The 13155-nt window shown below is 40.4% G+C and overlaps 1 protein-coding gene across 5 annotated transcripts in view; it reads right to left on the bottom strand.

Moving 5' to 3' along the window:
• Positions 1–13155, bottom strand: part of ASH1L (ASH1 like histone lysine methyltransferase) — a 98394-nt gene that overhangs the window by 64984 nt on the left and 20255 nt on the right. For 4 of the 5 annotated variants that reach the window (XM_059718588.1, XM_059718587.1, XM_059718585.1 and 1 more), the window contains exon 3: positions 29–5054. The exons of the other annotated variant lie outside the window; for it this stretch is intronic. In XM_059718588.1, coding sequence (XP_059574571.1) covers positions 29–5054 — 5026 coding nt within the window. The remainder of the gene's footprint in view (positions 1–28; positions 5055–13155) is intronic. 5 annotated transcript variants of the gene reach the window in all.

Here is a 13155-nt window from a genome sequence, read left to right as displayed (position 1 = left end):
AGGGATGTACCAAGAAGAGCTCTCCTACCTGCCAGTGGCTGTAGTGACTTTTCAATAGAAGGCAATGGCTCCTTCCTAAGAGGTCGACTGAGAGAAATGTCCTGTGCACTGAAGAGTCCAGGGCTGTCGTTCAACTTTTTACGTCCACTGGTGTTGGTAGAGGTGGTCACCCTGCAGCTGCCTATTGCACTTGTGAAAAGATTTGTATGTTCGTCACTGCTGGCTGTTTCAGAGCTAGGAGTAAATCCTCCTAAGGACAGACCTGGGGAGTTGTCAGAACAGTCTATTTGTAATGGTGTCTGTAATCCCAATGCTAACGTATTCGATTCCGAAGGCTCTCTCCTGACCCACTGCTCCTCTCTGCTGAGCAAACCCTTTGAAGGTGAAAGGTGCGGACAAGACATATGACATCTGTGTTTCTCTTTATGTTTGTATCTCTCGCCAACAGCCTCCTTCCCAAATCTATAGCGCTTCAAGGATTCTAGGACTGTTCTAGAAGAACTGTTTGCTGTTATAGTGTCCATAGAAACCTGCGGTTGTTCTGAAGAACGATGTTCTCGGTGTTTATGACGATGTCTATGCTTATGTTCAAGCATCCAGCCATAAGCCATTTCAGGTGGAACACTGGGATAGGTGCTCATCGACAGGAGTGGAGTCCTGCTGGTTGTAAGGAAGGCCTCCTGACGCAGAAGCTTATGTTTCTTCTTGTGGTATTTGGCAGGATTAAGAAGTAAGTGGCCTGTATGCATGTAAGAAGGTGGTGGCAGCGGGGTAGTGAAAGAAGGAGAAGGTGGTGGAGGATAAAGAGTTGGAGGGTACCTTCCATAATAGCCTAAGCCTATAGGAGCAGCTGCAAGGGGAGAAGGAGAATAAGGCATGCCATAAGAAGGATAGAAGCCAGTACTGGAAAGAGGAAAGCTAAGGCTATGCATAAAAGGCATTTCTGCCATAGCTTCTCGCATTTTGGGGGGTCTGCCTCTTTTCTTCTTTAAATCAGGTTTTCGAATATAGTGCAAAGGATCTAAAGGAAAAGTGGGGTGGGTATAGAAGCTATTGAAATTTATTCTGAAAATAGTAGGCAGTAAGTCTCGGGGTATAAAATGATGACTTCTGTGGGTAATTCTTATTTCACTCAGGCGACTTATTAGTTCCTCCAACTCAGCAAGGAAATCAGGATCCTGCCTACCTCGGAGCTGGGGGTATTTCTTTTTCCTTTTTCGCTTCTGTCTTTTCATTTTGTCATAGCTGAGGTAATCATGACTCCGGCGCTTACATTTGTGTTTGTGTTTTTCTTTTAGGCTACTTAAAACTGTTGATGTTTCGGGGGGAATGAGGGATACGTGATCAAATGAATGCCTTTTCTTCTTCTGTCCACAGAACTTCTCTGCTCTGTCTGAAGTACTGTTATTATCTGTCCCAATCCCACTGTCACTAGGAATGGTCTCGTCACTATGAGACTCACTGATTGGTGAAGGAGTGGCTTCCTTCAGAGATGTCAGCTCACTTAAGTGAGAAGGAGAGTTTGGCAATAAAGTAGGAGGAGATAATCTCCTCCGGCCCTTGGAGGCCTTTTTCATTGCTAGGGTCTGAACCACTCCTCCCTGTCTAGCGTGTATGTGTAAATATGGCACTGAACTCGGCTCAACAAAACCTGTATCACTACTGACAGGGCTCTGCCCCCCACTCGCTGCAGAAGACTGAGAGCAAACTGGAGATGGAAGAACCTCTGAATTATTAGCGGCTGAAGGCAGCAGTGGGGGAAGTACTTGACCTAGTGACGTCCCATTTGTTTGCTGGGCAGACTTCTCAAGAACAGTTAAACCGGCAGAATTACTACTTAAAATACCATTTAGGACAGTTTTAGGCTTCCTACCTCTCCTCTTTCCTATATAAATGGTTCCTTTCTTGCTGACATTTATCTGCTGCCCTAATTTAGAACCAAATGTGGCAGCAAGAGTTGACACTGTGTTGTGGAGTTTTGATTGCACTTTCCCTTTGTTATTTGGTTCCACTGTGCTAGAGAGGATTTGATTCAAAAGTTTCTTTCGCTTCAAACTTTTCATTTTATTTATTTTTCGGATAATTGTTTTCATTAATTGCCCATTATTTCTCTTGGTAACTTTTCTGTCTGATTCTACCTCAAGGTCAGACATGCTGCATACAGTTTGCTGAACTTCCTCTGGGCCTCTGAGCTGTTCCTTTCTCTCAAAGAAATCCCCACTCCGGTGCTGGTCACTTTCAGACTCCATCTTATTTGAATTATCTGTAGCAACAAAAGGTGCTACAGAAAGAACAGGTGGTTTCATTTTAACTGATGATCTGATCTGCCTTTTGGGTCTCCCTCTCTTCTTTGGAAAAGCCTGGCCTGTTAGGCTTTGTTTTAGGGAGGGAATTTCTACCTCTGGCTGCAGAACAGGTGGCTCCTGCTCCTCCTTTGACTGCACAGAGAAAACTTTTGATGCTGGGATTTTTAGGGTTCTCTTTGGGGGACCTTCAAGCTCAGGCATCTCCTTTGATTTTGGCCTTCCTCTTTTGGGCTTATACATTTCAGGTAAGAGGTCATCTGCTATACACATGCTGGAGGGCTGTTTGTGGGTACTATAGAACTTATGAGCCTGTTTGTCAGCCTCTGTCAGTAGTGCAAGAGACTGTCCACTACTAGACTTGCTCAGTTTTGGCAACTGATGCTTGACAAATTCATGTTCTATAAATGATGATGACCCTATATTTTTCAAGAACTTGGCCTGTTCCAGATTACTGCTTGACAATGTACTGTATGAAATGTTTTTAAAAAGCTCTGACCTTTCTAATTCTAGACCCTTTGGAGACCGACATGCATTTCTAGACACCACTTTAGTCCATCGTGGTTTTCTTCCTTTTCTTTTCTTTAATGGTTTTGACTGCTGACTAGTGCTTAGACTTTCAGCGCCTTGGCAGGATTTCTCCGATGCAGTTATTGCGCCAATCTTTAGAAACTGTTTGCTATTAAACAAACTTGTGAAACTAACTACCGAAGGGGTGAGAGGAGCATGAATGCTCGATTCAGTTACCAGGCTGGATTTCTTCCCTATAGCAGGAACAGTTCTTGGGGCTTCTACATGTGTGCCTTTTGAATCGTTTAAATCTTTGTCAGTACTCACACTGTGATTTAATGTTCTGTTCAGGTTCAGAAGTGTACTGTCAGAAGAAAAATGGGTCTTTCCACTCTGCTCAGAAATTCCTTCTAACAGATCTGCTGTGGTACTTAAATGCAAAGGATTTGAAGTTAACTGAGAGGAAGATGCTGTGAGACTCCTACTTAAGGTAGTAACAGACACGGTGGGTGAGGGTGATGGGAGGTTTCCCTCCCCTACTGCACTAAATGGGGACTTTGCTGTAGATACATCTGAAGCTCCTCCTGTCCTGAAGTCTGGTGAAGTGCAATATACTGGAGGCTGCTTTTCATGCTTAGATGCCTCAAAAGTCCCCTTTTCATTGGATGAGAAACAGTCTTGGGGAATGCAAGTTCCTTCCTTACATTTTTCTGTATCTACATCAGCGACCTCTTTCCGAAGAGAAAATTTTTCCAGGACACTTTCTTTATTTTGTCTTATAATATGCTTTTCAAATGTTTTACTGTTGTTATTGTCTTTCAGTAAATCTGTAGTCTCATGGCTTTCAAGGCTACTGAGGTTTGAACTGCAAGAAAGCTTGAAGGGCTCTGTAGAAGGCATGTGAGAAAGGCATGTGTCAGCTTTCAGAGTCCCAGAGTCCTTGTTAACTACTAACCCTACTGGACTGCCAATCCCCAGTGGCTTCTTCCCAGAGTCCTTGTTAACTACTAATCCCACTGGAGTGCCAATCCCTGGTGGCTTCTTCCCAGAGTCCTTGTTAACCAATACCGTTGAACTCCCAAGGGTCATCGGCTTCTTCCCAGAGTCCTTGTTAACCAGTCCCACTGGAGTGCCAATCCCTGGTGACTTCTTCCCAGAGTCCCTGTTAACCAGTCCCACTGGAGTGCCAATCCCTGGTGACTTCTTCCCAGAGTCCCTGTTAACCAGTCCCACTGGAGTGCCAATCCCTGGTGACTTCTTCCCAGAGTCCCTGTTAACCAGTCCTACTGGAGTGCCAAACCCTGGCAGCTTCTTCCCAGAGTCCCTGTTAACCAGTCCCACTGGAGTGCCAATCCCTGGCAGCTTCTTTCCAGAATCCCTGTTAACCAGTCCCACTGGAGTGCCAATCCCTGGCGGCTTCCTCCCAGAGTCCCTGTTAACTGACCCTGCTGGAGTGCCAGTCCCCGGTGATTTTTTCCCAGAGTCCCTGTTAAGCAGTCCCACTGGAGTGCCTATCCCTGGTGGCTTCTTCCCAGACTCCTTATTGGTCAATCCAGTTTGAGTGCCAACCCCAGGTGGTTTCTTCCCAAAGTCCTTGTTAATTAATCCAACTACTACAGAACTTGTCATTGGCTGCTTCTTCCCAGAGTCCTTGTTAACTAACCCAGTTGAAGTGCTAATCCCTGGTGGCCTCTTTCCAGGGTCCTTGTTAACCAATCCAGCTAAAGGGCCAATCCCTGCTGGCTTCTTCCCAGAATCTCTGTTAACCAATATGGCTGCACTGCCAGTCCCCAGTGGCTTCTTCCCTGAGTCCTTGTTAACCAATCCAGCAGCAATGCCAGTTACTGACAGTTTCTTCACCAAATCTTTATCACCCAGTCCAGCTGCAGTCCCAGTTCCTGGCAGTTTCTTTACAAAGTCCTTATTACCCAGTACAGCTGCAGTCCCAGTTCCTAGTTTCTTATGCTTTGTTTTGGAAGACTTTGAGGGAGGGCAAGTGGCAATAAGTTGAGCCAGTTTTTCTGTTACGGTTGTTGCTCCATTAATTTGTGTTCGATCCTTCAAGTCAGGATCACGGCTACCAACAAAAGCAGGAGGAACTGACTTTATATAATCTGTCATTTCAGACTGTAGTGGAGAGAACTTCTTAGAGGCAGGATTTGTTTCTCCTTGTACACTTTCCTCAGCATGAAATTCAACTGTTGCAACTTCTCCAGATTTCTTGTACAATTTTGCAGGGTCCTAAAAGTTTACAAAAAGAAAAATACTTTAGGAATTGAGTAAAACCAGAGAAGTTATTTCCCTCTTACCATGCTATCCTGTAATGCTGATGTACTTTAATCCATGCTGTCTAGTAATTTAAAAAGCCTGTAAATGAAACGCTTAGTCTCATACCTTATTTTTTTTTATCAAATACATTGCAATGAATATGCAGAGGCTTTTTATAGAAAACATACAAAAGCACACAATGCATCACCAAATACAAACCTTTTATTCTGTTTTAATCATAGGATATATATGTGTGTGTGTGTATATATATATATATATATATATATATATATATATATATTTTAAAAAGACAGATTATATTTAGTGTTCACAAAAATTAGTGTTCACTAACAAGACCAAGCTGAATAATTAACTGAATAATAAAGTAATACCAAGAAGCCCCACCTGATATCAGACTATATGGAGTTAGACTCTGAACACTATCCCGAGTGTGGACAGGCAATGTGTAAACCAGTGATTTCCAAAAGAGGTCATGGCCATTATGAGTGGGGACACAAGTGCCACAGACACTGAATTACCCTGATGGGCTCAGATGAGAAGTGGGGTCACACTCAGTCATGAAATAGCTGGCAGTTGGGTTGCAGCTCAAAAAGACTGGGAACCGCTAGTGTAAAGTTATTCACACGCAGCTTTAGTCTATTCTCATCAAATCTGTCCCACAACTCTTCCTACTATTGCAGCCAGGGGCTCTTTCCAAAGTAGACTGTTAAACATGCTAAAATAAGCCAAACTCTGTTGGTCTGTGAAAAGGAAAAGGTATAATATAATAAACAATCATTACTTTCAGTTATAGCTCAACCATATTTAAAATCCAAGTTTTCTGAGCTCAAATGCTATGGTAAACCAGTGTTACAGGCGTATAGGTTGTAGCCGTGTTGGTCTAAGGACATAGGCAGACAAACCAAAGCATTTCTATGAGAGTGTTTCAAAAGATTAATCTTTGCCTTTAAAGAATCTTCATCTTTTAAGTGCAACTCCCATCAGAAACTTTTGAAACACACTGGACAAAATAACTTCTACAGGGGCATAGGGATGCAACAGACTGTTGTCCCTTATAACTGTTAGGCAATTAACTGTACAGGCCTTTGTAAACTTATGTCATCTACTTGTTTGAGGGTTAAGTCTAATAGGCAGAGTGAAAGATATTAGCACCAAATCCATGTAATGTTATAACCTTCTGCAAATTAAATTAATAAGAAAACTGCTTTTTCTACTGTACTTAATAGCAAGCAATTTTATATTCAACATAGTTTACAAAAAAATTAACCAAGCTGGTCAAATAGCAGAAGGAAGTTGAATATACTGAACAAATAACACCAGAATTCATTTGCAGTTATTTCTCAAATAGCATCTAGAAAGCTCTGGAGCTGCTCAACTACAATATAAAAATATTTGTTGAATAAGTTGTTGTATGAATGAGCAGCACTGCTAGAATATTAACACTATTCTTTTTAAGCAGCTTTAGTTACTTCATCCTTTTGTTAGACCTTCTTTCCTTCCTGGCTTTACACTCAGTTTTCTATGGTTTTCAGGGACCAAACATTTTTTAAAACTCAGAGCTTAACTTTGGGTTTCCCTGTTCTTGGAAAGTCAATGGGATGTGCCTTAAATTGTTTAGGCACTTTGAAAAATCCCACTGTTAAGACACCAAAACATGGATTTGGGAAGCCTAATTTCTGGGTCCCAAATTTAGAAGATGTGGGCTACTGGTCTATTTACTCTTTTCTTTTTCTCCCCACTCAGTACAGTTCTTTCTTCCCCCTTCCTTACACTGCATATTCCATCTCCCCATCATATATTTTTCTGTTTCTCTTTTCTTCTCCCATATTTCTCAGAGTGTTGAACATCTCTAACCTACTATCAGTAAGTCCACTTTTTGAAATTTTACTAGACATTAAAAGACCATCTGCCCAGGGACAAGGCCAAGACCAAGATGAGGCAGTTTCTGTCGTCCCAAGCTTCTGGGAAAGAATCTAAGTTAGGTACAGGTCCCTGGATCCTGCTCAATTCACATCATCGTTTTAAAAAACTATGGTAGGTAACAGTGATAATTACTGAAGGCCTTCCCACCTCAACCAGCTCTTCTCAAACATGATAATCACCTTCTTCCAACTCTAGGCTCTCTTGTTTTCTTCAAAAGTGGTCTCAGCTACTCAAACCCTTCCCCCAACTGTTTCTGAATGCCTCTGTATGGGATGTGGAAGCACTGTGTTGGCACATACCACAAGCCAGAAACAGTAAAGCAGCTTTAGTGCAGTACTCTGCAACAGCCAATCAGCTTTAGAATGGAGAGCTTAGTGCAGTAATCCATACAGGCCAATGACATGGATATTCTGCTTCTGGTTCAAGAGCTTGTTCATTAGTCTCACTACAGTCCTGTCTTACAATGTACAGGTGTACCCTCTGAATTCTGGTCTCAATGCATAGTTCTAGTGCCTCTGCCACTGCTCAACTTTGAAAGCTCCAAGTAGTATGCGAATGAAACAGCAGAAAGACTTGTTTAGAATGAGAAGATTCAGAAAAATAGCACTGCATTAGTTTAAGCTCAGATAACATTTGAAAGCTCCTTCCCACATAATAAGCACAGGTATTCTCTTTCTCAAATCAGGCACTAAATTTGGGCCAATATCTAAATAAGTAAAAGACATGCTTTCAGAAAAATGCAGACACAGCAAATCCTGGACTGGATGAAAGACCCAGATCTTGTATCTTAATTTGTTTTTAAATAAACGGAAGTTCTACAGAAGGTGAAGACACTCTTTTCCTTCCACTTCTGAGCAAATGAATTTGTAAAGCCCATTGAAAATAACTGGCAGTTATATAGAAAACAAACTAAAACCACTACTGAAGTTAAACACAGGAAGCTGAAAAAAAATCTGTATTTTGGCCTACAACTTCAGTGAACAAGTACCTTTCCTAGTGAAGGGCAGATATTTAGATTTTTTTCAGAAAGTCACTTTACTATAGGGACTGTGAATGGAAGCAAATCGGTTTAATGAACAATTCTGGAGAACCAATTTTATTTTGCCAACTGGATACTAACCCCCCCCCCCCCCCCCAAGCCCAATAAATAGGTACATCTCAATGAGAACATTTTGTTTCTCAGAGACTATTGCATCAACAGGCTGCTGCTGTATTTACAAGGCATATGAGAGGCAACATTTATAAAGCAGATCAGTTGAACAACTGTTTGTTTACTACATTCTGAAATATTAAGTAATTGAAGGTTGGTGGTATTAAGTGACTTTTCTAAATAAAAATAAGTTATTCATATGCTGTTGTCCAACTATCAGATTAATTTACAGATGCATTTAACCAATCAACTGGACTGCAAAAGCAATATATTGCTACCTTTTCCCATTATAAGTTACTAAGAGCTCAGCAATCAAAACATTTCATGTGCCTCAGGCTTTTTTTTTTGCAGTAATAGTATCAAATGTACAAAGAAAGCTAAGAGTGAAAGTTATAAAGCAATTCTGGTATTCAAAAAAATGATAATGACCACTAAATGTTCCTGGATGAGTGGGAAATTGCTAAGGCTTTTGGCCAACATTTTACTTCATTGGTTTCACCATCCAAGGAGTCCTCCTTCCACTGAGGAAGATATCACATTAGTGTTACAACAATCACCTAAATTTTATTGTTATTAATTTCTTACAACATCTAATACTATTTGACAGCAGCCAAAAGTAGTACATTGCCAAGGAAACACATGGGCTCTGCCTTGAAGTGCTTCCAATCTGATTAAACACGCAATGGGGCTGGGGAAGGAAAGACGAGGACAAGAATTACAATAAAAAGTCCAACTGCACGGGGAGCATTGCAGTCATCTTAATGGACTTTAGTTGCTCTGTTTGAAGCTGTTTTAAACTGTTTATATTATAAAAACAGGGACGGCACCTGGACTGAAATGGAACAACTGCCAGTGGCAATACAGAAAGTACAGGGAAAAGGTCCTGATTTCACATTCTTCTAGCATCAGTAGTTCAAGTTCCTTCAGCTGTTTCGGGGCAGAAGATGGCAACCCCCACCCTGCCATAAGCTGAGCTCAGCTGCCTGATTTAAAAATAGGAGATTCTCAGAAAGCTGCTGACAGCCCTTTGACTTTGGAATTCAAGGCTGATGCACACAAAGTAAAATTATTTTCAAATACTGCCCCAAAGCTTTGCTTTTGTTAGCTTCTTAGAGTATATGTAATTTCTAGTTCCAATTCTAATTTATTTTTACTCAGTCAGGCTCATATTCCATTTTGGCTAAGCACTTGGCTGCTGATATAACTTCAAACTACCTCCGGGCTGGGTCAACACTGAGAATTTTAGGGATGTCTCCTACCATTCATCTACTATCAGTGCAATTCTGGCAGTGCTAGCCATGGTATGATTGCCAGCCACAGGTTTTAAGTGTCACCTAACACAGCTCAAAGTAGGGGAAACAATAGATCAGTATAAATATGCTTGTGTCCAGACTGTGCTAGAGTTCAGATCTTGACTAACGTTTTCACTAATCTACACTAAAATTTTCAGTGTAGGGCAGGGCCCCTGCAATTGAATGTTGCTTTCAACAATGCTCATTGCCTGTGGTCCCAGGAGTGACTCCAGAAATTAAACAAGTTTCCCCCAAATGAAAGGTTGTTGATTAAAATAATATTTAAAGCAGACACCTGTGGCCAGGTCTCTCCAGCCCCAGATGTTTCAGAGGGATGATGTCTTTAGCTCCTCTCTGTTACTAACTTTGAAGTTGTTAGTGCTAAAAGGTTTTTTTAGTTTTGAAAAAAGTTTGGCTTAGAGCCCAGCTTGTCTATGGCAGCCATAATCTTGCGTAAATTGTGGCTAGGGCTTCATACTTCAGATGAACTTTTTCCTGTTGTATAAACAAAAGAGACAGCTGAGAGGGCAGCCAATATCTGTCCTACAGCCTCAGAGGTACAGCAAGATGCCACTCTTCTCCAACACAATATCTTCTGTTGAAGCATGTTTGCTTAAATGGAAAGGGAATGAACTTCACTTCCCTTGCAATGAACAACCATGACATTGTAAGGTGTACTTTTATCCATGTTTATCCACAGCCCTACACTGTATATCCATCCTCTTGCTTTCACTTTGTTTCTGCTGCTCCAAGCTGGTCTATATGCAGCTGAATAGGCATTTTTCTTTCTTTTGATGTGGTACAAAAGGTTCAACAGCTCTGCACCGTGGTTTGCTTTTGACAGATGCGCACAGGATTCTATCAACGGAGGAAATAATTGCTCAAGAATTCCCCCTGCTCTACCTTTCAAATGAAGACATTTTTAAATGACCAAAAATCATCAATTTATTAATAAGATTTGGGAATAAGCATCACTGACCAAACTCACAATTGTTTCTGGGAAGCAATGCCTCATCCAGTATGTGCTTATAACATATACCTCTGTTTGGCAGGTGTAGTCACGTATGGGCACATGCTCATAGCTACATTAATTTCAATACTGGTAAAAAGTGCTAAAATAATTTTCTTGGCTACATTATGAAACTAGACATCGAAATGAAACTTCAAAGTTTTGCCTTTATATTTATTTGCAGGCAAAATCATCAGAATTATCAAGTGTGTTCACCTCTGTGTGGACCTTGAATGGTTCGCACTAAAGCCAAAATGCTCAAAAAGGGGCCACCAACCAAGTGCAGGATGTCAAGTTTAGCCCCCAGAAGTAGAGGTGCCCAAAGCAAGCAGATATTCTGAAAATATCTGCTGGTAACAATGTACTCTGCTGAGCAGAAAGTTTTTACATTCCTGGGAATTACTAGCAAGCAACAATCCATATTACATATTCTTTACACTTGTATGCTTTTGCTCAACTTGTTCTTTGTACTACATATCATATGATACAAACAAATGTTCTGAATAAGCACACTAAATGTTGCCATCAACATACTCTGCAAAACTTCTCAAATACCATGTGAAAGTATCTCTAAGCTAAATTATTCATACACACATGTCACATACTCCTGTTTCAGAGTCAGTCTTAACTAGCTACCATAACCAAATAGGAAAAAAGTGTAATATTTTTGTTCAAGAGGAAGTGAGCTTTCTTCAAAGAATGAAATGATTTCATGCTTTTTCCCCCTAAATTACCACAAAGGCTGGAAAAGCTAAAATGAGGAACTCTTTTCAGGTTTGCCACCTTTTGCTTGTGAATTTTTCAGCAGCTAGCTGTGATTTCATCAGCAAAATTTCCTGCAGTGTTCACCTATTCAACCAAGGACAATAAAGGAGCCACAAAATATCTTCATTCAGCAGTTTAACAGAGAAACAACAAGGTGGAAGAACACAGGCAGGTTCCATTCTGTTTCACTGTTTTAACCATGAACATTACAGAGGTATACCAAAAATTTTTTCAAACAATTGTTTGTTGAGCAGTGAGTTAGTCTGCATAAGTATTATGCAAGCAAGTAATATGTTTTGAGGGAGAAATTCTAAGCATGAAACTCATTATTTTCATTAAATCCATTCATCTTTCACAAAAATCTGAATCACCTTTGGAGAATCTGACTGAAATCTCACTGCCCAAGTTCCCAAACTGATTTCATGGGCAAACTGAACTAAGACACATAACATGGTAAGAAATGCAATTTTTCTTAAGAAGGATTCTAATTTTCCTGAAGAGGCTAACAAGAGAGCATTTCATCTACTTCTCTGTGGTCCCTGTTGATCAGCTGAGCACATGACAAGGACTAAATTCCCCTTCAAAGTACAGGTATTTTGGAATGTGGCAAAGTGCCTTTACCTTTTTGTAGAAAGAAAAGGAGTTGTAGGTATTCAGTGTTCACTTTCATTTTCTGAAGCATAGCTACAAAGGGAAAAGGTATTACTGTATTTCACCACAGAGACTGCAGAAATTGCTCAGACATCAAACCCATTATTTATCTGAAATCATGCTGAGCGTTTATTTTAAAAGGTGCATTTGAACCATCTTGCTAGAAATACCATGAGACAGAAAAGCAGACCATTCTAATCCAGTCAGAATGCCAAAACATGAAACGGGAGTGGGGACTGTGCATAGTAAAACTCATTTAAAAATAGCGTTCAGTACAGTTTTTCATATATGTAGGGACTTACCTAAATTGCAGCAGAAGTTTGCTGCATAGCAATGCCTTTAATGTCACTCTTTTCGTCACACAACCTGCCCCTGTTGTGTGGCCAAGGCAAAAACCACAACATTATGTACCTCTCAGCCACTCAGTGGGGTGGGGGGAAACTGGCAAAAAAAGTGAGATTAAAGGCGCCACTGCACCGCAAACTTCTACTGTAATTTATGTAGGTTCCTAAGTATATGAGATTTAAAATGAACTATTTTTGGTCAGTGGTGAGCAAAATTGTAGGAGAAAATTATATCAATACTTTTCTCTAGGCCATACATTCAGGTACATCATCAGCCAAATGGCTTTGGCAACTCTGCAATGTAACTGCAGCAGCAGGAGAAAAATATAAAAAAAATGAAAATTATTTGAAAAAAGTGAGAGAGAGTTTAATACAGTTAGTGTAGGCCAAGATGACTATTTCAATCATATACTTTGTGCTATAAAAGAGGTCAGAAAACTCACTTGATAACTTCAGCCTGTATTTCTTGTCCGAGCTACACACTACTACATCTTTAAAAAAGCTACGCGGTACTTAAATGAAAAGATTAAATGATAGGGAATCCACTGCATGAGTGGTTAAATTCCAGTGTTTAATTAAGTCCATTGTTAAAAACTGCCAGAAAGTTAGCTATATTTTTATGTAGTGAAATAGCCTGCTTGTTCCAATGACTCTGAGAAGTACAGCAGTAGTTTTAGAGATAGTGATGCTCCAACTGATCAAAAGGAGAAAGCAAACAAAGCATGTCAAACCATCCTCCAAATTGGAGGTTGAACACTAGGCCAAAAACTCAACCTTATTAAAATGCTAAGTAATAGATATTTTGTAATAATTATTCTGTTTCAGTCAACAGCAGAAAAATGAGAACAGCAGATTCCTGGTCACGCCCTAAGCAACATCCAATGGTATACGAAAGATTTAAACTCAGGCCATTAACAAT

The sequence above is a fragment of the Alligator mississippiensis genome, chromosome 15, assembly GCF_030867095.1.
Source record: "Alligator mississippiensis isolate rAllMis1 chromosome 15, rAllMis1, whole genome shotgun sequence".
Taxonomy (NCBI): domain Eukaryota; kingdom Metazoa; phylum Chordata; order Crocodylia; family Alligatoridae; genus Alligator; species Alligator mississippiensis.
This window is presented reverse-complemented; position numbering and strand designations above follow the sequence as displayed.